The sequence below is a fragment of the Rhamphochromis sp. 'chilingali' genome (genome assembly GCF_963969265.1).
Source record: "Rhamphochromis sp. 'chilingali' genome assembly, chromosome: 14".
Classification (NCBI taxonomy): domain Eukaryota; kingdom Metazoa; phylum Chordata; class Actinopteri; order Cichliformes; family Cichlidae; genus Rhamphochromis; species Rhamphochromis sp. 'chilingali'.
Window position 1 is genome coordinate 9,771,466 of NC_137941.1, and position 24,826 is coordinate 9,796,291.

The 24,826-nt window shown below is 42.1% G+C and overlaps 1 protein-coding gene across 1 annotated transcript in view; it reads left to right on the forward strand.

The window, feature by feature from the left end:
- The window catches only part of gli2a (GLI family zinc finger 2a), an 83,765-nt gene extending 67,588 nt beyond the window's left edge, over nucleotides 1-16,177 (forward strand). Inside the window, exons 6-14 of the mRNA XM_080903582.1 lie at nucleotides 1,507-1,708; nucleotides 2,414-2,609; nucleotides 4,856-4,966; nucleotides 5,273-5,413; nucleotides 7,776-7,925; nucleotides 9,327-9,491; nucleotides 9,587-9,868; nucleotides 10,658-11,024; nucleotides 11,632-16,177. Of these exons, the coding sequence (XP_080759708.1) occupies nucleotides 1,507-1,708; nucleotides 2,414-2,609; nucleotides 4,856-4,966; nucleotides 5,273-5,413; nucleotides 7,776-7,925; nucleotides 9,327-9,491; nucleotides 9,587-9,868; nucleotides 10,658-11,024; nucleotides 11,632-13,946 (3,929 nt within the window). The 3' untranslated portion in view covers nucleotides 13,947-16,177. The remainder of the gene's footprint in view (nucleotides 1-1,506; nucleotides 1,709-2,413; nucleotides 2,610-4,855; nucleotides 4,967-5,272; nucleotides 5,414-7,775; nucleotides 7,926-9,326; nucleotides 9,492-9,586; nucleotides 9,869-10,657; nucleotides 11,025-11,631) is intronic.
- Nucleotides 16,178-24,826: the final 8,649 nt, after the last annotated feature.

Consider the following 24,826-nt stretch of genomic DNA (forward strand, 5'->3'; position numbering starts at 1 on the left):
AAAAAAAAAAAGTCCCCATTCATGATCCCAGTTTTGCTTCAATCCTCCCGCCTCCCTCCTTTACTCCACTCCCACCCCTCTGTGTGGCTGGGAGATGATGACATATTTATTTATTAACCCTACGGAGTCGCATTCCTGAGCAGCGTTTGTTGTTTTTGCCAACTCTTTGATACATGTCTATATCATCTCCACCAGCCTTTTTTCTCCTTTTCCAGGCCCCCAACTTCTGTTGTCTGCCATCTGAAGCTCCTGGGAGCCTTTTAACTGAGTGCATATGCCTCTGCTTTACGACTTGCCACCTCCAAACATAATAGCTTTGGAAGTAAGCCCCTTCTTTATGGCTGCAGGTCTGGTGCGGTGATTATGGCGGTGCCTGGATTAATTTCGCTAGAGGGGTTGTGAGTTGTACCAGCAAAGAGTCGCGATTGGCAACATATTGGCAGCAGCGTAGCTGACATGCAGGAAATGTGTGTGTGTGTTAGGTCACTATGCACGTGCTTAGGTGAGCCGTGATGGGGCTATTATGAGTATCCTGCCTCTCACACCTCTGATGATGCCTGTTGTAAGTTGTAATTGAACGCACTCAACTCAGCTCTGTCCCCTCACACTGGGACCAGCACCTGTTGGTCCCCACCAGTGATTTGTCTCCGTCTTATGTGGGAGTGAGAGTTGCATGCCTTTAAAAGAAATAAATACACATCAGTATGTGTGGAAAAACAAATTGCCTTCTTTAAGTTCATGGGAAAGTAGTGAACCCCGTCATTTTCTTGTGCTCTTTTTGAAAAGAATGAGAAAACAGTACAAGAAGCAGGTCTAACAGGAGGCCATTAACTCTACCTTTGTGAGTCAGCCTTGTTTTTTTTTAAATGGGATTCTGAAATCAATTTGTTCAAATTGCCTCTATTTAACTTCCCCAAGTACAGCGGCTGAAAGAGATTCCTATCAAAGTAATTACGGAGAATGATTAGGCCCAGATTCATTATGCATAAGAGGATGCAAATGTTAAATAGGGGAGCTGTGTGTGAGAGAGATGCAGGAGATAGGGTTTAGCTTAGCATGGCTGTGACCTCCACTAGAATGCCCGCGGCTCAGCATTTCCTCGAACATGGTCCAGGATAACTGCTGGTTTCTATTGAGGCCATGCATAGTTTTTACACAAGGAATTTGCACATTAAAGGCATTCAACGTGAAATCCAAAAAAACATATTGGGACAATATGTGTGGAGTGTTAGATACTGTTAGCTAGCTTGGGTGTATTCAGTGCTCTGGCTTTGCAGCATTTATTTTTGCTGCAAAGCCAGAAATTTTAACATTGGCGTGTATGTGGATCCGGTCACTTTAGGAACCAGTATATATTAGGGGAATGGCGGTTTTGTCATTTCCTCACAGTCTGCATTTTGCTGTCCATTTTTCAAGCAGTTAATTTATTGGTGGCAAAAAACTCAAATATCAAAAGGCAAAATTGGTGACATTTCTGCATTTGTGTCTCTTGTTGTCTGTCCCCAGTATCCCGTTTTTCCAGCCCAAGGTTGACACCCCGGCTCAGCAGAAAAAGGGCGCTGTCCATCTCGCCACTGTCAGATGCTAGCATTGACCTGCAGACCATGATTCGTACCTCACCCAACTCCCTGGTGGCCTACATCAACAATTCACGCTCCAGTTCAGCCGCTAGCAGCTCCTATGGGCACCTTTCAGTCGGCGGAATCAGGTATAATTGCAGTTCATACAAGAATACTGTATGAACATTGACAGGCATATTTATAGTTTCCAGCAACTGTAGTCTGCAGGCGTCTGTTGATTCAGATCTACCACAGTTATTAATTAGTCACACTTTTAAAAATCACCATTTTTCTTGAAATATCCATTATAATCAAGTTCCTTTTTTGGGTGGCTAGTAAATGTATATATTTTCTATTCACAGCTATTAAAAACAAATGGAGCGAATTTATTGTATTCATACTGTTACAACAAACCAGTAGACATGCAGGGTGGCTTCAAGTTAAGCAAGATTGCTTTGAAGAAAAGATGACACATTCTTCTCCAAAAACTATTAAAAATACATCAGTGAGCATTTTACAACTATCACTTAAAGTGTAAGGTTGCACTGGAAGTAAAGGTGCAGTGTAAGTGGGGGCTTGTCCGGGATTTGGACTGAAACCACACAAAAAAACAATTCTGTAGTCGTTGACTTGGTCTTTATGAGGCATTTTAGATTCAGAGTAAAATCGACTTTCCTGCAGTGCCAGGTTACACTACATGGTCCTTGCTTCAAAGGAGAATGCTAGCTTATCTATTTTCACTTGGTAGTGAGGGACAATGCGACCATGATTCCAGTTGCTTTAATGTTAGTAGACAAAAGTCTCCAGCCATGTTAGCCTTAAAATATCTTTTTTCCTCTCACCCCCTCACTCAGCCCGACATTCAGCTTCCCCCATCACATCAACCCCGTTGCCTACCAGCAGCTGTTGTCCCAGCAAAGGAGTCTCAACGCCTTTGGCCACACGCCTCCTCTCATTCAACAGTCGCCATCTTCGTTCTCTGCTCGTCAACACCCCCTCACTGCATCACCTATGTCCTCCCACAATAGCACCAACTCCGAAGCAAACCAGGTAACATTCATGTCTTTATATTTTAAAGTTATACCTCAGATTGCATTATACGGATATGTAAGCTTGGGATGAATACAGATTTTCTCTGATTACCAAATTTTCACTTTTTATGTCATGATTCTAATGTTTTGTGATCACTAGGTCACATAAACATTAATAGAATAAACAAAGTTTAAGTCTTGTGGTTCTCCAACAAGCAAAACCTTTATAACATTCACCGGACACTATCCCCTAGACAGTTGCCAGTCTTCCCAGGGAAGGGAACTTCACCCTGAGCTCAGAATGTGCAATGCTCTGCAGCTACACCTCAGATTCTGCAGGCCTCAGTTGTTATGCTAATGTTCATGACAGTACAATTAGAAAAAGACTGAACAAATATGACTTGTTTGGAATTTCTGGGCTGTACTTAGTTTTTACGCTGTTACTAATGCCACGGTCTCATTTTTCACATGTTGTTGTTCATCTAATGTTTTGTCTTTAAATAAATTTAAGACCTAATAAGGAGCAAATGATTATTTTTATTTTGTCCTGATACATAAAACATTGCAAAGAGTTTAAGTGTCTCTTGAACTTGACCGTAGATAAAGGTAAGAGAAATTGTAAAATAATACTTTGAAAAGAATTCTTCAAATGTAATAGCATACACATTTTAATTACAGATGAAAATAAAATGTAAAAAACATACAAACATAGCAACCATAACAAGTAAAATAAACCAAACACAAGTTGATATCTCTGCAACACGATACGCAGACATCTTGGACAAAATGTCCAAACTGCTGTTTCTCCACATTCTTTTGATATTTTTAGATAATTTTAGAAGCTATAAAACTCCAACAAATAGTCATAAAAAGAAGATAGTGAACCGAGACATAGATTTGAGGTGCTGGAACAAAGCCTAATTGCATGAGTTATCATGAAGTATTTTTACAAATGATGTCTCAGGTCAGAAAAATGTTTGAGGCTCCTTCCCAGTTACATCTGTCTTACTTCCCACTGTCTCCTCTGCTCCACTTTATCAGCCCACTGTCAACACCGCAGCCCCTCGTAATGTAAACTTCCCACTTGGTGAATCACTCCATCTCACACTACACGCCACTGCCTCCAGCTCTGTTTCAGCACTGTGTCTGCTGAATCCAAGTGTGCTGGAGTGTACTGTATATTTGCACCTTTCTGCACACACTCACACACACAGCTTTATTTCTGTAGTGATCAGAACCATATTTCCCTCTTGGTTTCCAGCCAACTGAATGAATCATCGAGGCCCCTAGAACTGCACTGTAGTGTTCTGGGTGGGATTAGAAGACCCCCCTCTCCATTGTTGGACTTCCTCCAACGAACCTCAATAAACACACACACACTCATATCCATCCTTTCTTTTCTTCTCCATTAGAGCTTTAACAGGCCTTCGTAGTCTTTGTCTTTTCAGAATCAGTCGGCAGATCAAAGCCCTCTCGTCGCCCCCACATACACTCACATACTCCTCTAGCCCCGACCCTGCCTCCTCCCCCAATCTGTAGCGAGGGTAATAACTCCTCTTCTTTCATATTTCCTTGCGGCTTTGGCGATCATAAAGCAGTCTAAACTGTTTAGTCTCGGCGGCGGGTCCTAGTCTGACTTATGAACCGTGGTGCCTGGTGCAACCAGGACTTGTCACATCTCTTTGCAGCGGCACAGCGTAACTTTGTGACTCCCCTCTGCTCCCTGTGGTGTGGAAAGCAGTAGAGTCTGGTGCTCAGTCGTTGGTTTAATTAAAAGGTGAGGGAGTGGGAAGATTAATAGTTCACAAATGAATGAATGGTTAGGGATGGTTTGTATTACGAGTAATGGAATGGTTGGCTGATAAATTATGAATGAGATATTTCCAGTGTCAAGGGATGGCTGAATATTTAAAGAGACAAACTCAAAATTTTAAAATCAAAACCTGTAAAAATAAGGATTTGGGATTTGTGTTTTTTGTTTTGTTTTGTATTTTGTATTTTAAGCACCAAAAAGTAATCTCCATTATATTCAAGGGAAGGCAAACATCAAAACACCAAAAGCTTGATGTAAACTGGGCATTAGGATTGACAAGCAAAACTAGTGGCCCAAGGATAAACGTGTAAATAAATAAATATATATATATATTTCTAGGTGTACTGTCCCTTTAAGAACGATAATTCTAACTAATTTTCCTTCAATAAAAAGAAATGTAGGTAATGACAACCAGTTAAAAACACATTCCTCTGTTCCTTCATGTCTTTCAGAACGCCAGTGGAGATCCAGCAGTCAGCAGCACTGTCAACCCACTGACCACGAAGAGGTCAAAGGTGAAGACCGAAGCAGAGGGTCCACTGCCCATTTCACCATCGTCTCAGGTGAGAAAATAATAAGCTCCTTAAAGTGGGAGAGTGGTGCACCTTAAAGTTAGGTTGCTAATTAGTCTCTAATTGATTATAAGTAATGGATACAAATGCAGCTTTAATATGTGACAAGAGGTGTGTTTTTTTACAACTCTTCCTCTGTAATAAAGAGGTTGATAAGATAAGAGAAATGCAAAATAGTGCGGAATGCTTCTTAATGACTTGTGAAAGGTTAAGTCTTGTTTTTTGTTTTGTTTTTTTAACTCATTTAAATTGGATGCACGTATTTGATATCTGAAGTATCATACACTTTGTCTCCAGGACCACGGTGGGGGGATCCTGGACCTGAGTGAAGATCTGGATAAAGATGAGTGTAAACAGGAGCCAGAGGCCATCTATGAAACCAACTGCCACTGGGATGGCTGCTCCAAAGAGTACGATACCCAGGACCAACTCGTTCATGTGAGTTTTTGAGTACTCAGTTGGATTTTTTTGTTTGTTTGTTTTTTAATGACAGCCAGCCAGCAGACAGAGGACATAAATCCAGCGATTCCCACAGGATTAGATTATATTGCAGTGGTGAACGGGGACGTGCAAGCTTTCTTAATTAGATTAATAAGTAATATAGACTTCAGGAACCGGCCCTGCAGCCTCAGTCAGTTTAAACCAGTTGCACCTGCTGCAGGTTCTGGACTGCTCATCCAGAAACAGATTTTAAAAGCAGAACAGGAACTCCAAAGATGGATTTAGAGTCTGTCCCAATACGAGACATCACAGACCACAACAAGAACGACCTTGTTAGCATGTCTTAATGCATCCTCAATCATCAAGGAAAGGAAATCCTAAAAAGCTGATTCTGTTCTCACACTGAAAACACTGTCTAGATGGACAGAATCAACTTTTGGGGACCTTGTTAGCAGTAACCAACTTTTTCAAAATAAGAGCATTGTCTATGAATTTAAAATATATTCTAAAATGGTTGAGAGTTGCAAAAAAAATACTCAGTTAACGTTGGGAAACACCAAAACTGCTAAATTAGAAATTCCTTTAAAGAAATACATACTACCCTCCTTAATCCCTGGTGGTTGTTAGGGTTCTATGTTGTGTTGCTCATTATGTTGTCAGTATCTGCTGTTTTGTTTGCAATGACAGTGGATAGACTACTGTTGTTGTGTAAAAACTCAAAAGTTCAGATTCCTCTTCTGCTCCTAATTAAATCCATGCTGATTGGGTCCACTCAGAAAGCTGAGTAGTGACCGGTCTCTTTCTGTTGGGTCGACACGCGTAATGTTAATGAGCCTGCTGGCTCTTGCCAAATTCAAGCCCAAGCCCTGCAGCTGTGCCCACCCCTCCACAAGCCCAGAGACCCCTAACCCCTAACCTCTTACTCCCAGCAACACCCCCAACCCCCGAAGCCCAAAGGGCCGGCCATAAATCCATCGTCATGCCAGCAACTTTGGGGTTATGCACCCTTGCTTTTTCCAGGCCAACTTCTCTTCTCTACACTTTCTGACTGGCAGTGAGTCACCTCCGAGTAGCAGTAGGAGAGTCATATGTCAGGTCCATAGACCTACAGACCAATGGGAGGAGGTGGACAGGTCGCTATAAGCTGCTACACGCAGGACCAGAGTTACCTTTAACAACTTTGCAAACTCTGTGGACCAGTAGAGGACTGTGCTGATAAACAGTGCCAACAGTGCGTTTATGTTCCTGTTTTCTATAAAGTATAAATTACATGGGTGTGACCTCTAACACCACCTCTCTGAGCACATCTGGGGTTTCACATGAGGTTCAAACATCATCAGCGAAAAGAGACCAAAACAAACACACATACACACCACACACACACACCTGTGGGTTTCTTGTGGTTTCTGTTTGACCAGAGTAATCCTGTTTCAAGAGCCTCCAAATTACGGATTCACAGTAGTGTGTAACCTGAAAATAGAGACCTCTGCGTGGGCCACACACTTTTTTCCATTCCTCCTCCTCTTCCTCCTTCCTCCCAGAATAGCCCTCAGTAGAATTGCTAACCACAGACCTTTTCTGCTGGTGAAGAAGTGGCCACATAAGTGGAGCATTGTAGGCTTGGATGTCCTCAGGAAATGAGGTGGTTCCTCTGGGTGTGTGGATATTTGAATGCGGTGGACGGGACAAGTGTTTTGAAATGTGTCTGTTCAGAGAAATCATGTTTGACTGCAGCAGAAGTCATGTGACTAAATATGCTGTAGCTGAGGACATTTTGCCTTGAAGTGCTCTAGGCTGTATGTACGTTGGACTCCAGCATGCCATTCTTTTTTCTCTTCACGCCTTTGATAATTGAGTACTGTCTAATTTCTCTGAAGACTTTCTGCATATTTAAAGTGCAAGTTAAAAAGTCACATAGAAACTGTTTCGATTGACCTCATGATCCATGGAAATGAAGGAAATGAAGGAATGCAGTCGGAAATCCTCTTCTTGATCACTTTTTACAAGGATCCGCTGTAGTTCCTTTTCCAAGAGAAATGTGAACACAAACACAGCCTGAAAAACACACACACACACACACACACACACACACACACACACACACACACACACACACACACACAGCCTTTGTAGCTTTTGTCTACTATTGACAAAGGCATAATAACTGTCAGCTATAATGGATTGCAGAGTGATGTCAGTGAGTCAAGCATGCATGGACACATGAGGCGGGAGCCTATTCTGGTGGGAAAAAGACAAGAATTTGCTGACTCTTCTTTAGCATTTTGTTACGTTATTTTCATCTTTAGGGAAAAGTATCATAGAACTGTGACAATTTACTGGAATCAATCTGTATGTACAGCATATCAACAATGACCACATCCACGGTGAGAAGAAAGAGTTTGTGTGTCGCTGGGAGGAGTGTTCACGGGAGCAAAAGCCCTTCAAGGCACAGTACATGCTGGTGGTCCATATGAGGCGACACACGGGGGAGAAGCCCCATAAGTGCACGGTAAGCGCCTCGTATTCTTGGTAATTTGCTGACTGGTATCACAAGCCATCATCTCCCATAATGCAGCCAGCACCATTTTCCAGCTCGGATTGCAATGCAAGCTATTTGGCATAGTTGGTGACATCCAGAGAAATACAGACATACAGAGAAAACCTAACGATCCACTATAAGCAGCAAAAGGCAACAGGGGGGAAGAAGAATTCCTTTCATAACATATATGGCATAGGTTATGGCACCCACCTGTTAAGCAATGATGTATTAACTTTGTTTCCAAAACCATAAACCTAGGTGTGATCTGCAAAAATGCTTTTTAACAATGTGTGTGTGCATAACAATGAGAAGGCAGACACAAAATCTCCTCTCACATTCACTAAAGTTCCTGCAGAGCCACAGCAGACATGATACAACTAGTTATACACACTGACTTTAATTCTCACAGTTGGTTCATTGATCTGTGTAAAAACACTGGAGAGGCCCTTTAACCTTCTTGTTAACATGTTAACCAACTAGTTGAAGTTGGAATTTATTCCGCCGCTTTAGCAGTCAAAGAATGTCAGCCCTTTAGTGCGTCAGTTTCGCCTGTGGAAAAAACTCCCTTACAAAAAAACTTGATATGATTTTCTTTGTGCGTACCACCACTATATTTCCCGTGTTTGATAAATCATGGGCTTTCATTGAAGCCTTCATTTGCTGTGTGAAGATCAAATTGAGGGGCCTGTTTGCTTGGCTTCAAAGCTCACTCTGGGCCTCTCATGAATGTATTAAAACAGATGACTTGTGAAGGATAAAGTTAAGAAAGCTGATTGACAGTGTGGGTGTGTAATTAAAATTTGCAGACAAGCAGGGGGCCATGGGTCCTTATTAAGACCAAGCTGTATATTCTGCACACAAATCCCACATGCATCTTCTCCTAACTCCCCTTTAGTCTTTTCTTTTTAAGGATGAGTCTTCGGACTTTTTCATCCCCTTTCTGGGCTGCTCTAATTTGATTCTCTTTTAATTTCAGAGCCAATTACACTCACAATGACTGCTCAGAAGGAATACCAAATTATAGCTTGTACAGTATAAGTGAATACAAAGGCTAAACACAGACTTCTCTTTGTCTCAACAAAGTGCACCAGACAAAGAGCTCTACCACACCTCACACTTAGTTTGGATTTTTTGTGTAATAGCCCTTTTTTTACCAAAAGTGTAGCAGAGCTTTGCTTTTGTGTGGCACACCACAGTAGGTGGGCAAGAGTCCAAGAGTAAATGACATTTAAAAACTGGAACAAAAAGAGCTTTTTCGTGTTGTTTTTGTTGTTGTGTTCCGGCTCTTTTCTCTGGCCAGCTGCAGACAAAACAACAGCACTCAAGCATCAATCTCATTGTCCGTCTGTCCCATTGTCTGTCTCTCTGCAGTTTGAGGGCTGTTCTAAAGCTTACTCCCGCCTGGAGAATCTCAAGACCCATCTCAGGTCCCACACTGGGGAGAAACCCTATGTATGTGAGCACGAAGGCTGCAACAAGGCTTTCTCAAATGCCTCAGACCGAGCGAAGCACCAGAACCGCACACACTCCAATGAGGTAAGTTCACACATGGATCTCATCTGAGCAGCCGGAAAGGTCAGCTAAGATTTAGATTTGCCACAGTAAAAATCATGTTGAATCCATCTTGGCAGAAACCATATGTGTGTAAAATCCCGGGCTGTACCAAGCGCTACACGGACCCAAGCTCTCTCAGGAAGCACGTCAAGACGGTCCATGGACCCGAAGCTCACGTGACCAAGAAACAACGAAGTGACGCTCCCCCAAGGCTACAGCCACCCAAAGGCAATGGGGAGAACGAGGCAAACTCCAAGCACAGCGCAAGAGCCGTAGATGGCAAGGTGGAGGCCAACAGCACCTCTAGGGGAGGGGAAGACTGCCTACAAGTCAAGTCTATTAAGACAGAGAACTCTATGGTGAGTCCTGTTTATCGGTTACACGAGACAGTGGCTCTGGGTGAGCTTTAAAACAGGGGAACAACAGTTATCTTACATTTTTACTAACATTGTTAGTGAGAGGTTCCCTGCTGGACCTGCATGCGTCCTTTCAAACTCACTCTCTGTTTGTTGTCTGAACCTGCTTCTCTCTTTCCTTTGAAACCCTGCTAATGGACAGACTTCACTGAGGTGAGCACGCAGCCTGTTTCAATGTCTTTTTTTTTCAAATTCCTGTATGGTGGAAATGTATGGTGCATGATAATCCATGTTCATATATTTTCTTGCTCCTTTGCATGTAAGACAGTCTTACGCTGCCATTACACTGGATTTTTATATCTATGAGCTCAATATTCAACCAACGATAAAAGTCATTGTCACATTAATACTGAAAGGCAGGGACTTGTGTAGCATGTGTGCTGCTCACAGAACTTTTCTATTATCCACTTGTTTTCTTAAATAAATAAACCTCCTTTATAATTCACAAGAGTATGAAGCCATAGGGCTACATTAGTTATTACAAAACACCATCACAATCAGAATTTTTTAACTGTGGTAATTATTTAATATTGAAGAATATCTAATAGGTTTTTTTTTTTAGCTTGGCACAAGGCTGTGTTTTAGTTTTCTTTCATTTATATTCATTTTTAAATTTCACTTTTTAATCATTTTATTTTCTTTTTCATTTACTCAAACAGCAAAGTGAATATTTCTATGATCTACTAACCTCTTGGATTTTGATTCATGACACTTTCGTCTGTCCTCCTCCAGACGTATCAGTCCAGTCCTGGTGGCCACTCGTCATGTAGCAGCGAGCCATCGCCTCTCAGCAGCGCCAACAACAACGACAGTGGGGTAGAGATGGCCGTGCACAGCGGGGGCAGCTTCGGGGACCTCAGCGCACAGGACGAGTGCCCCATGGTTGACTCCACTGTTCCCACTGGGGGCCAGCAGGCTGGGATGGGGCTTCAGTTGAGGAAAGCCACGGGTCACGGTGGTGCAGTCACCATCAAGCTGGAAAACATCAAGAAGGAAAGGCTGAAGACGGTGAGGGACCCCTGCCCCTGGGTTAACTCTGCGCCACAGCCGCTGCAGGGCCAACGCATTAGCATGAAGCTGCCTCCCATACCTGCAGTTGGTAAGGACTACATGTTGAAGAAACACCTCATATTGGGCTGTACTGTCATAGACTGTGAAGTTGGAGATGGAGATGGAATGAACCATTTATACCCATCTTGAAGCCTAAGCTTTAGTTATATGTGCTGCTTAGTTTTTTCTTAAATGAGTGATCATATTTCAATTAAAGGTTGGAGCAGTAAGCTAATGCTAGCACTAATAAGGAACATCCAAAACTTGTCTGTCATACAGAAACCTGCTAATAAATGCTCAGTACATTCCAGTAAAATCCCAGAATTTTACTACCCAAACTGGAGCACAGACTTCTTGGACAGTCTGTCAGTACAGTTAACTACACAACAGCCGTATTATTTGTTCCAAAAGTGATGGTGAGTTTAATCAGGTGAGGTTAAGCCTTGCAGACAGCTAGGAGCTACAGCTCCCTGTACATGTAACAAAGCGGACAGTGCTCTAGCTTTCAGTCCCTGTACAGTTGTTATGAAGGTGGACACTAGCTATAAAGACCAAAAACAGCGATGCTGAGAAATGCTTCCTCTGTAATTATAAACTCATGTGCATATATAATGTTATAATATAATAATATTTATTCTAATCTTTTTATCTGCCAGGGTCCCTGCTGGAGAACTCCAACATGAGTAACTTAAGTGGTTCGTACCCTGGCCAACGCATGGATGACCTGTTGTCATGTGAAGTGACGCTATTGAACCAGCTGAACGAGCGCCGTGACAGCACCACCAGCACCATCAGCTCTGCTTACACCCTAAGCCGGCGCTCCTCTGGTATATCCCCGTGCTATTCCAGCCGTCGCTCCAGTGGGACATCCCAGTTTGGCGCTAATCGCCACAACAATATCAGTTCAGCTGACTCCTATGACCCAATCTCTACTGACCTGTCTCGTCGATCCAGTGAGGCCAGCCACTGCGGAGGTGGCGGTGTCAGCGGAGGAGGTGGAGCAGGCCTTCCAAGCCTTCTCAGTCTTACACCAGCACAACATTATCGGCTAAAGGCAAAGTATGCTGCTGCCATTGGTGGAGCACCACCTACTCCTCTTCCCAACATGGAACGAATGAGCCTAAGGACTCGCATGGCACTCTACAGCGACTCCCAAGAAGGCTCATCGCATCCCTTCCATCAGCCACCCTCTGGAACTGTACCAAGACGGTGCAGTGATATTGGATATGGCACGCAGAGCATGATGCCCCACGAAGTACCCACCAATCTGCCACGCCGTGCAAGTGATCCAGTGCGTCGTACGACACTGGACCCTCTCTCCCTTCCAAGGGTCCAGCGCTACAACAGCATGAGCAGCATGAACCCCATGAATGCTCCACCAGCTGCAGAACGTCACCAGACACTGGCTACACAGGGCTATACTCGCTCTGATGGAAGCCTGCAACGCTACCCATTTGCCCCCAGACCACCAAGCATTTCTGAGAATGTAGCCATGGAGAACATGGCGGTAGATGGAATGATGGTTGGGGGTGAGCAGGGTGGAGAGGATGATATGGTGCTTCCAGACGATGTGGTACAGTACCTCAGGTCACAGAATTCTGGCCCCTCTACTCACAACTTGGGACAAACCGACTATAATTCCCACGGTCAGACTCAGGGCTACCAGACAGGCGTGGCTCCACCAGCATCATTTTTTGCGCAGAGGAGGATGGCCATGGTGGATACCATGATGGCTCAGTCCAATCAGGATGTGCAGTCCTGCCAGATGGGTCCGGGAGGTGCTCAGCAGCCTTTTGCAGCACCATCAGAAAACATGAACAAGAATAACATGCCAGTGCAGTGGAATGAGGTGAGTTCAGGAACAGTGGACACCACAGCCAAGCTTCCCAAACAGCAGCAGCATCCTCTCAGGGGGAATCTAGCTGTTGTACAGCAGAGGCAGAACTTTGGGTCCTTCCAGACGCAAGGTCAGGGCTTGAGCAACAACCAGCAAGTTGTGCCTATGAGTCAGAATATATCTATGCAGGGGTATGCAAACCACAGCAACCAGAGGCTGATGAACATCTCTCTACAGCAGCATCCACAACAGAGACAATGCAACAGCGTGAACTTTAGTAACCAAATGAGTCCTCAGCAAGGGTTTGGCCAAGAAGCAATCCCAAGTTCTATATCTGGAAGCACTAGCATGAGACCTACGCGCAACAGTATGGCAGATCAAGAGGTCCAAAGTTACAGATCAAGGACACAGACTGATGTCTATTCTTATGTCAGCCAAGTGGATCCTCAGCAAAATTACGTTATCTCCCAACAGCAGCACAATGTCCAAAATGGAGGCAGAGGAATGTTACAACCCAGGCCTCCCACAGAGCCCAGGTCTACTGCCAGACCACACGGAGGGTCTAGCATGACACAACCGAGCCGATTGCTCAAGTCATCGGATGTTTGCCCCGGTCAAGGTAATGATACCTCTGAGGCAAGCCCAAAGAGGCCCAGTGGGTCAGTAGCCCATGACAGCAACTCAGAAAATCCAAACTCCGCTGTGTTCTACACAGGTCAGATTCACGTGTTTGAGCCACCTTCTGTCAGCTTTGATGCTCCCATGTCCCCATGTGCCAGTCAGGCTCCTTCCAGCAACAACACTTCTGCAGCCAACATGGCTTCACCAGGCGTCAACCAGGTCTCCAGCAGCACAGTGGATTCTTCCACCAGTGGATCTGGGGCCACAGAGCACGCCCAGATCGACTTTGATACCATGCTTGATGACGGAGACCACTCAAGCCTAATGTCGGGCACCCTGAGTCCAGGCCTTCTGCAGAGCCTCTCTCAGAGTTCCTCACGTCTCACCACCCCCCGCAACTCTGTCACCCTCGCTTCTGTACCGGCAGGGATTGGCAACATGGCCATCGGTGACATGAACTCTATGCTCACAGCCCTGGCTGAGGAAAGCAAGTTCCTCAACATGATTAGCTGAGAGCAATCAAACACCTCATCATCCATCCATTCTTACCATGAATATCAGGAATATAAAGACTATACAAGAAAGCACTGATTGTACAATGCAAAACTGCTCATTACATAAACTTTTTCTACACTGTTCATAGTAATATGCTTATCCTGTAATATTTGTTTCAGATTATATGTTACATTAAAAGGTTAATAGTAAATATAGATACGGTTAAGGACCATTTTCTATCATTTGTTAAAAAGCCATACTTTTTAGCTACAAGTCTATGATAGCCCAGGGTATATAAACAGATCAAGAACAATTGCCATTCAGTATTTGCCAGCGTAATAGGCCTTTAAAAAGTGGTGCACTGATAGCAGTTCACATAGTGCCTTGATGAGGTCATCAAGTGTGAGAATCTGAATATGACACAAAAACCGAATTATCAGGAAATGGACACAATATGTGGATAGACTGTTATGTTTGTAGATGATACTGTATGGTACCTGGTCTAAGATATGTTACACACTTGCTGTTTAAGCTAGAGCTGTCAAACAGTTTATAAATGATAAATTCATTTTGTATTGACTTAACTAAACGATAATAGGCAGTTGCAAAAACTGATTATGGAAGCGTGGAGCAGTTTCTTCAGCCCATGTTATGGTTCTTTACTACAACTAACTGGCAAACCTCACACAGGGTGATCTGATTAAGTAGCTCTACCTTCTACATTTTCAACACATCTGCAAGTTGCTTTTAACCCACCCCAGTCCCAGCTCCTTGCTTTTAATACTTTGTCTGACTTCATCAGTGTCATGCTCAGTGCCTCTTCCTGTTGCTGACATCCATGAATGCGCATAGATGGGAGGGCATGTTGAGCTACCATAGCACCAAATAGGCGGGGCAGGGTCTAGCCTGCAGTACTACTTTGACACAGTGACCAAATAAATTTTTAAAAAAGCCTGAGGCCAAATTATACACCAGGGATGGTCATGATTTTCAATAGTCATTCAATTATTTTTTCTTCTATCATTTTCTTTTCTTTTTTTTAATCAGTTGGTTATGCTAAACTATATTTTCCTTTGGCTTTACCAGAATCTGGGTGGATATATAACACACTAATACTCCCAGAGGTCATAGTAATGTAGCCACAGTAGAAACTGTTTGCTGACAACCATTAAACAACGGAAACAGGTTAAATAAGTTATGAAAAATAACTGGATAACAGAAGCATGTGTAGTACAGCAAGGTTAGACGCTGCTGTACAAACAGGAGAAACATGCCAAGCCAAAGACAACCACAGAAATCCCAAAATTTAAACAAAATAAAAAATAAAAATGAGGTTCGGTGCAGATGTTGTCAGGTAAAGCTAGCATGTTACTACATGTGCGTGCACTCATTTGAGTATTTGAGTCTGGGAGTCGAATAAGTTCCAGTAAATATCAGCGTATCTCTGCTCCCTAATAAATGCCAGTATTGGAAAAAAAATAAACTGCCGTTGTAGTTCATATATGCACTTAACCATCCTGCAGCAGAGGAAATAAAAGCTGTGTTTGCTGGAGCATGTCGTTATGTAATAAATGTTTACCATCTGAAATGTTTTGAAATGTGTTACCAACATGTGTGTGTGTCATAAAATTTCACTGAATGCAGTTTACAAAGTGAACATATTTGACAGCCCTAGTTTAAACACATGGTTGTTAGGCATTGTGATCCACAGAACTGAAGTGCTTTCTGGTCATAATCTGAGATTGTGAGGATGTGAAATGTGATTTCCTTCTTTGCCCTCTGGATCAGAGACGTTCATTCTCCATGGTCCCATCTCACAAGGGTAAATGATTGAAAAGGACAAGGATATGCATCAGTGTTAGTCCATCAGGGCACATGAACCCCTGCGCATCTGATGAGGAGCACTCTCTGAAAGAATATACAAGTACCTCTGTGTGTTCTCAGTAGAGATCCAACTCTAATTAACACATTCATACCCCCGTCAGTGCACCCTGTCTCTCCCCTGGGTTCTCAATGAACTGCAGAGTCCAGGAAAGGACTCAGACTTTGATAATGAAATCCTGTTTTCGGACAGGATGGGCAAACTAGGTCTGCAAATTCCTCTGTTTTATTATGTTTGCTGAAATTGCTGAAAGTAGCCTTTTAAATGTTTGTGTGTATGCTACCATCCACTTTTACTATGCTTGGTATGTGTGTGTGTGTGTGTGTGTGTGTGTGTGTGCGTGCGTGTGCATGTGTATATAGCTTTTGTACATTTCAAATAAACTATCTCCTCTTTTTCTGTCTAAATCTGCTTGCTGTGTCTTCTTTGATCTGTGTTCCCTGGAGACAGACCATGAAAGTGAGGCTACACTGCATTCGAAATCTCATTTAATGTGTATTTTCTCAGACTGTTCTTGAGAAAAACTGAAACCAAACACTATCACATATTCATCCATACAAGTTACTGAAAACAGATATATCTTAAATTGGGGGGGGGGGGTAAATAAGTCACCTGTATAACTCATACCAAGATTGAATTATTAGGGGTTGCGGCTTATTTCAAAAACAGGAAGACACTAATAAAGGAAAGAGGAGTGAAGCTTGCTAGCAATTTCAACTCATCTCCTGAAACATGAATAAGTACTGGACCTGAATCTGCCTACAAATCACCCCCAGTGCCATACTTACCCTCAGTGCAAAAAGTAACACACATTAGACTCTAATGTGTCTATTTTCTGCGTCTAATACAGCAACGTCTGGCTCTAGAAACCAAAGTGGCAGCTATAAAGATGAATTCGATGCTTCAAACACATGCCGATGGGTGACCTCACCATGGCTGCATCTATCTTTTATATACAGACTATATGAGAGCATTTTAATAAATGCCTCACATGGTTATTGGGTTTAAGCTATTTTCATAAATACGTCATTTGATGTTTGACATCTGTAAATACTAATTAAGAAGAGAAATGGACCTGTAGCTTTACTTTTTAACACACTTCACATAGTCTGTTGAATTTGTGCTAAAAATGATTCATCATCAGTGATTTAATTGTTGGTTTTAAAGGATATCAGTTTTTTGCAGGTGGTGTTTTCATCACCAACCTGGAAGTCCAGCATATAATCCAGCAAGGATTTTAACGGGCAGGATCAAATTTGGTGTGCTCTCTTTTTTATTCTACCTTCAGTAAAATAAACAAATTCAATAAATTTTACTAAATACAATGTTAAATTATTGTCCATGATGTTACGCAAAATGCCAAACAGACCAGATTGATTTTTTTTTTTAAGCAGTCATGATGGTTTTTCACTAAAGGGCCCAAATCAAGACACAGGATCAAGCGAGCAACAGGAACAATCAGTGACTTTAACCCAAAACTTACTTCATGATACAAAACGGAAGCAGTTGAACAACCACAAGGAGGTTGAAGAATTAAGAATACAGAGTGACCGAGAAACAATCAGAGAACTGATTGGGTGCAGGTAAAACTAATGAAGACGGGGCACACAATCACAAAGAAAGAAAAACACAGGCAAAGAAAAGAGGAAAAAATGCCCAAAGAAAGTCACTACCAAAAAACAGGAAGCAAATTTAAACAGTCTAACTCTGAAGTTAACTTCTCCTCAGATGGTCACAATCCAGGACCTGGGACGTAGTTGCTTTTAATTCTTACTGGAAACAAAACAGCATTTAAACCATGTTGATAACTATCTCCATCATGTAATTCCTTTAACCTGACTGGTTTTCAGGGTTACTTACAGTCTACTTCACTATTTGCACACGTCAACTATTTTCTCAGTTGCAAACCAGCAACTAGGTTTTCATTCAGTTTCTTTGCTTTCAGAAATCTTCATCGGTTAAATGCACCAAACCCACAACCCATAGAGTCCAACTTTACAGCAAAACTAAACATGTTTATATGAGAAACCAAAGAATGGAGGAGAATATTCTTTAATTCACCTGTTTAAAGTTTGTTAATTAGGGGCACGGCCACTTTGACTGTTTTTTTATTAATCCTTTTTATTTATTTTATTTTGTAGTATTATTTTCAGCCTGTAATTGTATTAATTTTTCATCAATTTGTCATCCTGTGTTTGTTTTACTTACTGTGCAGTGTTTTTATGTCTTATATGTTTAAATGCTATATAAATAAACTGATTTGAATCGACTGAGCAGTAATCAGCAGGTATCTCTGTCTAATAAAGCCAGCTGGTAAGTTAGCACTCCATTCTCTCATCCAAAATGGTCACTTTTAGAAATAAAGAAACAACTTGGTCGAGCCAAAACTTTGTGAATGTGGAGTCCAAGATCGATGGGTAACATCACAGTGGCTATATGTACTTAAAGGTATATATTTTACATAGTTTATGCTTGCAACTCAGTTTTCCAATTATTCAACATCACACAAATGCACAACGACACAGACAAACAGGAGATACAGATGCAGCATAAAGGGAAAAACACTAAGAACATGAGAATGAAGCAGCCCAAGGACAGTCTACATCTACAGTTGTATTAAACTCAAGGTTTCTGCGTACTCCATCCATAAATTTTCTCTGGGCTTTGTTAAGAACTTTCACCAAGTAAAGAAAATGCTTGTGCAAATGTTCCTGCTTTCAGTCTTCGAAATTATTCTTCTTATGTTTCAGTTTAGATTTCACACTCTGTGTCAGGTTAAAAAAACTCCTGAGGTTCTTCAGCATAAATATAACATCACAGTTAATGTGGTGTCAAATTAAACCAATTTTCCTTCACACTTGTTTCCTTTGCCTTTAAGTAAGGTGTCTTTAGACTGCTGTGTGATAGCTTCAGTGCATATGCTTCAATAATAAAGGAGCAGCATTTGTTTTGCTTTGAAGCCCTGTCTTTCCTCTGCATACATCACTGTCTGTGTGCCCCTCTGCTAATGAAAAGATAATGGATTATTTTAGTAGTTGCACTTTTACACACAATCCTCCAGCCTTCCTTAGAACAAAAGAAAGAGGGGGGGGAAATCCCATCTGAAAAGTCAGGTGAAAAAGGATACTCCATACAGCAAAATGCATACAGCGCAGTTTCTAAAGTTAGATGGTACACTGGCCAAAATTAACAGTGGCAGGCCGGCCCTGAAGAAACAGGTCTGAGGGGCAACATAAAGCAGGAAAGAGGAGGCGGGAGAAAAGGTGGCACAAGAAAAGGAACATCAGAGAAGAAGAGGGGGCTCTTGCAGAGAAGAAAGCAAAGCCAGTGAGAGGTGTAGAGCAGAAAAGAGATGCCACATGAGGGGCCGGGGGTAGAAGAAAAGATGCAGAAAAGAGAGCGAAGAAATCACTTTTAATCTGACAGTGAATTCAGCTGGGGACTGCTTCGAAGTGGAGCCCACTGATTGCTTTTGCCACTGGAATTCCTTATTCTCTTAGAGAGAGGATGGGAGAAAAATAGCCCCGGGGTAAGGAGCCTCAGCAGAGAGGAGAACAAGAGGTTAGTGAGGCAGAAACGGATGATCAGACAAAGCACACAGCTGGGGAGAAATGGTGTGTTCTGAAGCACACGACTTCACATCATAAACAGGCTCCAGGACACACACATACGCACACATACTGCCTGTTTCATTCACACAAAATTTGCGTTTTACAGTAAAGACTCAGTTTCCCTCTCGTACAAACTTGTTGGACGGGCTGTAAATAATAATGCTCCAAAAGGCAGCGAGCGTAGCATCAAGTATCAATCAACGTTATCGTTTCACCAGCTGTTCATATAAAATTATTAGCCAGTGATGCTTTAAAGTGCACCTGTTGTGCTTTCTGCTGTTCCATTGCAGGATGTTCGCATGAAACCTGCAGTAATCCACGTGAGCCAAAAGCTCAGCTCTTAAATCTCATCTTTTTTAATACTTAGTTTTTTTCTACGTAATATCTCAAACAAATATGTCCCATCCACCTGCTGGTCAAACCTCTTGTTTGTGAGGGGCAGCTAATCAGTAGAAAATTGGTTTAAAGAGGGGGAAACTAAAGCTGTTTATTTCAGACAGTTGATGAACTGAAGGGCTGCAGCAAGACCCAGAATGAGAGAAAGAAGGATTATTTATGACTCTATAAATGAGCAGAAAGTGTTCTTTTGAGGAAATAAGTAGCTTTCTGGGAAGTTACACTCCCAAACACAATGATTTTTAATAAAAAAAATAATTTAATATGATAAAAAGACTGAGGGGGGTTTGGTTGTTGCTGCCAGGTTTGTCAACAAGTTCTTAGAGGAAAAAGAGGGACTGAAAGCAAAGAGTTGCTAAACATTATTTTTGTTTGGCTCAGCTGTTCTGAGGGTGGACAACATCTCTTTGCTCTAAGATACAACTGCTTATGAGGTCGAATGCAATTAGGAATCAGCTGTTGGTCGGTAGTATTCACACCCTGCACCATGGCCGCTACCAGACAAAACAACTTCCATCACAGGGGCAGAGGGTCAAGTGGATGAAAGACGGATCCCCTCAGTTGACCCACATGGAACAAATGGAACTATAAAGCCTTAAAATAACTTCTCAGAGCTGCAAACATAAAAAGCAGTAAATTATAGGGACTGTATGGGCCAAACAATGCCCTGTAAAGGTTAATGACAAATAAGTGAAATATAATATATCCTTAAAGAAATGAAGAGGAATTGTTTTTAAAGGACTTGACAGTTTTATAAAAGCTTGTCCTTCTCTTTTAGCAACACAACTGTTGAGGCTTGAGGGAACCAGATCAGCCTGTGACTGCATACCTCCATGAAGGCAGAAAATTCCCTCCACTCCATGCATGAATTGAGTCCATGGATCCAGAAGGATATCTGGACCAGGATTACTTTGCAGGGATTTTCCTGCATAAAAAACTCCCACTCAAAAAAAACCCAGAAAAAACAACACATTAGGCACCCCCAAAAAGGTTTTAGACTCAAAAGAAAATCACCAGGACTGTAATAACTCTGCAATGTAATACACACACACATCAGATACTGTGGATGCCATTTCTTTACATGCAGCTTATCTTTAGGTAATTTTATTATTCATGAATCATTTTACAATTTATACAACTGGTTTTAAAAAATTACCTTTAGGTAAAACAGATTCGTTGCTTTAACTATATGTGGCGCAATCCTCCATCAGTGCATCATCACCTGTAGATGCCCATTTAGAACTAGAAAAAAAACCCTTTATTTATGGAGGAAGATCAAGATAGTGTGCCATGATTTTTATTATTTGAGATTTGACATAAAATGTCTATTTTTGCCCCTGGGGGGTAAAAAAAAACAATGGGGCCAAACTCAGAATAATGTGGGAATGTTGGATCATCCCCAACTTTGAGCCAAATATCCCAACAACTAGGGACTGACATGAAAACCTTCAGATATTCCTGGATGCTGACCCCCTGATTTTTCCATCAGTGGTTTTAATGTTGGTTTTTAATGTCTTATCACCAACGGTGATGAGACGGCTTACAGGGAGGAGGTCAGCGCCCTGACCCACTGGTGTCAAGACAACCATCTCACCCTCAACGTCGCAAAGACAAAGGAGTTGATAGTGGACTTCCGGAGGTGCAGAGAAGTACACACCCCCATCACCATCAACGGCGCTGCTGTGGAGAGAGTGAGCAGCTTCCGGTTCCTTGGAGTACATCTGGCTGAGGAGCTTACGTGGTCAGTACACACAAACAAAACAGTGAAGAAGGCGCAGCAGCGCCTCTTCTTTCTCAGGAGACTGAAAAGATTCGGCATGAGCCCCCGCATCCTCAGGACCTTCTATCACTGTGCCATTGAGAGTATCCTCACTGGATGCATCACCACCTGGTATGGCAACAGCACCGCCTACAACTGCAAAGCTCTCCAGCGAGTAGTGCGGTGCTCTGAACGGATAATTGGAGGTGAGCTTCCCTCCCTCCAAGACATCTACAGGAAGCGCTGCCTGAGGAAAGCGGGGAGGATCATCAAGGACTCCAGTCACCCCAGCCATAAACTGTTCAGACTACTTCCATCAGGAAGGAGGTTCTGCAGCATCCGGTCCCGTACCAGCAGACTGAGAGACAGCTTTTTCCATCAGGCCATCAGACTGCTGAACACGTCATAGACACCTCAGCTTCACTACTGGAACTTCAACATTATGCACTCCACACTGTATATAAATGCCACTTGTTTTGCACATATTCAACTCTGTATATTTTATATATTATATTATTATTATTATTATTTTTTTTTTTTATTTTTTTTTTTTACTATTTAATTTGTAAAAATGTGTATACACACACACACACACACACACAAACACACACACACACACACACACGTAGGAAAATATTTAGTATACACATCCAGAAATGCATACACTATTATATATTTTACATATATTTATTAGTTTCAGGTTGGCCATTCTTGTATTTTGCTCGTTTGTGTTGTTGTGTTTGCACATCTCTGTTGCTTGTGGGGCTCGCACACAAGAATTTCACTCGCATGTGCTGTGCCAGTGTGCCTGCACATGTGATGTGACAATAAAAGTGATTTGATTTGATTTGATTTGATTTTGTAGCGGATCAGTGTATATAGTGTGTTTCTGGCTTATAAATGTGTTTCTCCATCTGGTTAATTTAATTATCAGGGCAGTGAGATGAACATATGTAATGTTTATAAAAAATAATTTAATAAAATACAATAAAAATAACAGACATGTCACCAAGTGTTACTAAGGTCACTAAACAAACTGCAAAATAATATATCCATCATTTCAAACTCTTTATACTACGATGGCGCTCCTGTAAATAAATCTAAGCCCAAAACTGTCGTAACATGTGTCCACAATGAATCCACAATATATTCCAAACACATCTGAGCCCTTCTGAAGCTGTATCGGAGTGTGTCACATTTTGCTCTTTGACCTCTGAGGCCAGGTCATCATAATAAAGCGATTCATTGGCTTGAGCTGCTGTGCCTTTCTCTGGGGGCTTTGCTCAGTTTCTCATCAAAGGTTTCCTGCTCTGAGCTCTATGCCTACTGAGATCAGAGGGAAATGACCCGAGTCAGGGTTACCTACTGCTCCGACAGAGCTTTGGCCCATCCCGCCGCTGCTGGCCCAAGGGCAGGCGTGCCCTGCTAAACTCTGGAAGTACAAGAATTATGATCAACTGGCAGAGAGCCCAGAGAATGTCTGTGAAGAAGGGCAGCATTGTGGACCTTCCTCCGGGGTTTGAGAGCCCAGAGTCAGTCTTTAACCCAGATCATGACCTCTCCTTAGTTATTCTCTATTAGCAGCCAAACTGGAGGTCAGATGGTCTGAGAACCTCGTCATGAGTAGGCCGTTGAGGAATGCCATAGTTTGATTGAAGTTAGGAGGATTCGTCTGATTAAAGGCTTACGTGAATGAGAGAGCAGGCATGTGTATGACCTTGTGTTAGTTATTGCTCAGAAGCATTTTGATTGCTTCTCTTTTATGTTTTCTATACTTTTCCTCTTCCTGTCATAACCAGCACAAAGAATGCGCCCACTCATCTCCCTCACTCACTGCATCCTTTAAAATGAATGCTGTGTCATTCGGATTACAGGGGCATGATTGTACACTTGTCTGCTAAGTTGAAATGAAGCCTTTCCTAATATTCTTGTGTACATTGAAATGATAGATCTGTTATTCTGGCAAAGAGAAATGTACTGGGTAAACACCACAGGGAGAATGGGCAAGTCAGTTCCTACCAACGTTCCTTTGGTTAGGCTAACTTGCATTTTTGTGTAGGCCACACTGACCTAAGCATCTTTCCTTTCTTTTTTCAGAGAAATAAGCATGATTTTAACTGGTTTCAGCAGATGGCATCACATCACTTCAGCCCTGGCTCCTCTCCACTGACTTCCTGTACATAATAGAACTAACTTTAAGATTTAAAGTATGCCTGCGTCTGGCTTCCAAGGTTCATTTCAACTCTGTGTGAGAAATTTTGACCCCATGAGTCAGTTCACTTTAAATCCTTTTTGGGGCTCTTAATGATGGTTCAAAGTCGGGGCTTTATGCAACTTCTTCTCTAATCTTTTAAGGACTTATCTGATTGTCTTGGTTTCCTCGAGCAGCCAGTGGAGGATTTATATTTGAAGACCTTGGCTTTCAAAGGACACTTAAGCTAACTGTTGAATAACAGTACAGACATGACATGAGTTCCACATGAGGATTTCATCTACCCAAGCCTGTCTAACCAAACAGCATTCGACTATCAGTGAAAACCAGAGATGGGCAGTAACACGTTACTTGTAATGCGTTACTGTAATCCGATTACTTTTTCGAGTAAAGTAAGGGATTACTATTGCAAAAACGGTAATTAGATTACTGTTACTTTCCCGTAGGAACGCTGCGTTACTGCGTTACTAAAACCGTGATTTTCTTGCGAGAGTGTCTCATGACAATGACGTAAACGAGTGCAACGTTGGTGGCAACAGCTGTGTGCAGATCAACAATGGATAATATATCGAGTGCAGGAGCGAGTATGAGCGTGCAGCGTTTAAAGCGTGGAAGTACTGACCTTGCTTTGAGTTTGATTCCATAAAAAGTGACAAAAACATTTGCGTCTGCTGATCGCTGCATGGGAAGAAAACTTCTTTTTACAGCGAAAAAAACTCTTTAACTTCTGAGCAAGCACCGAGTGCGCAACAAGGTAATGATTCTTCAACTGACCGCTGCGGCACACCTGCACCAGGGTAAACCTACGCCTACGCCACTCCTGCTTTACAGGTGAAAATAGAGCCAAAGGACCGCTAGTCTTTGATTTTATTTATTTTATGCTGTGTTTTACTTGCATTTATTTGAAAGACTGAATGTAAACACAAAAAAATATTTTATTTTATGTGCTGGAATGTGCAGAAGATAGGTTTAAATGTTAAACAAATTTCTTCCAGTCAGTGAATGTTGCATATAATTAAATTTTTGCTTGATGCATAA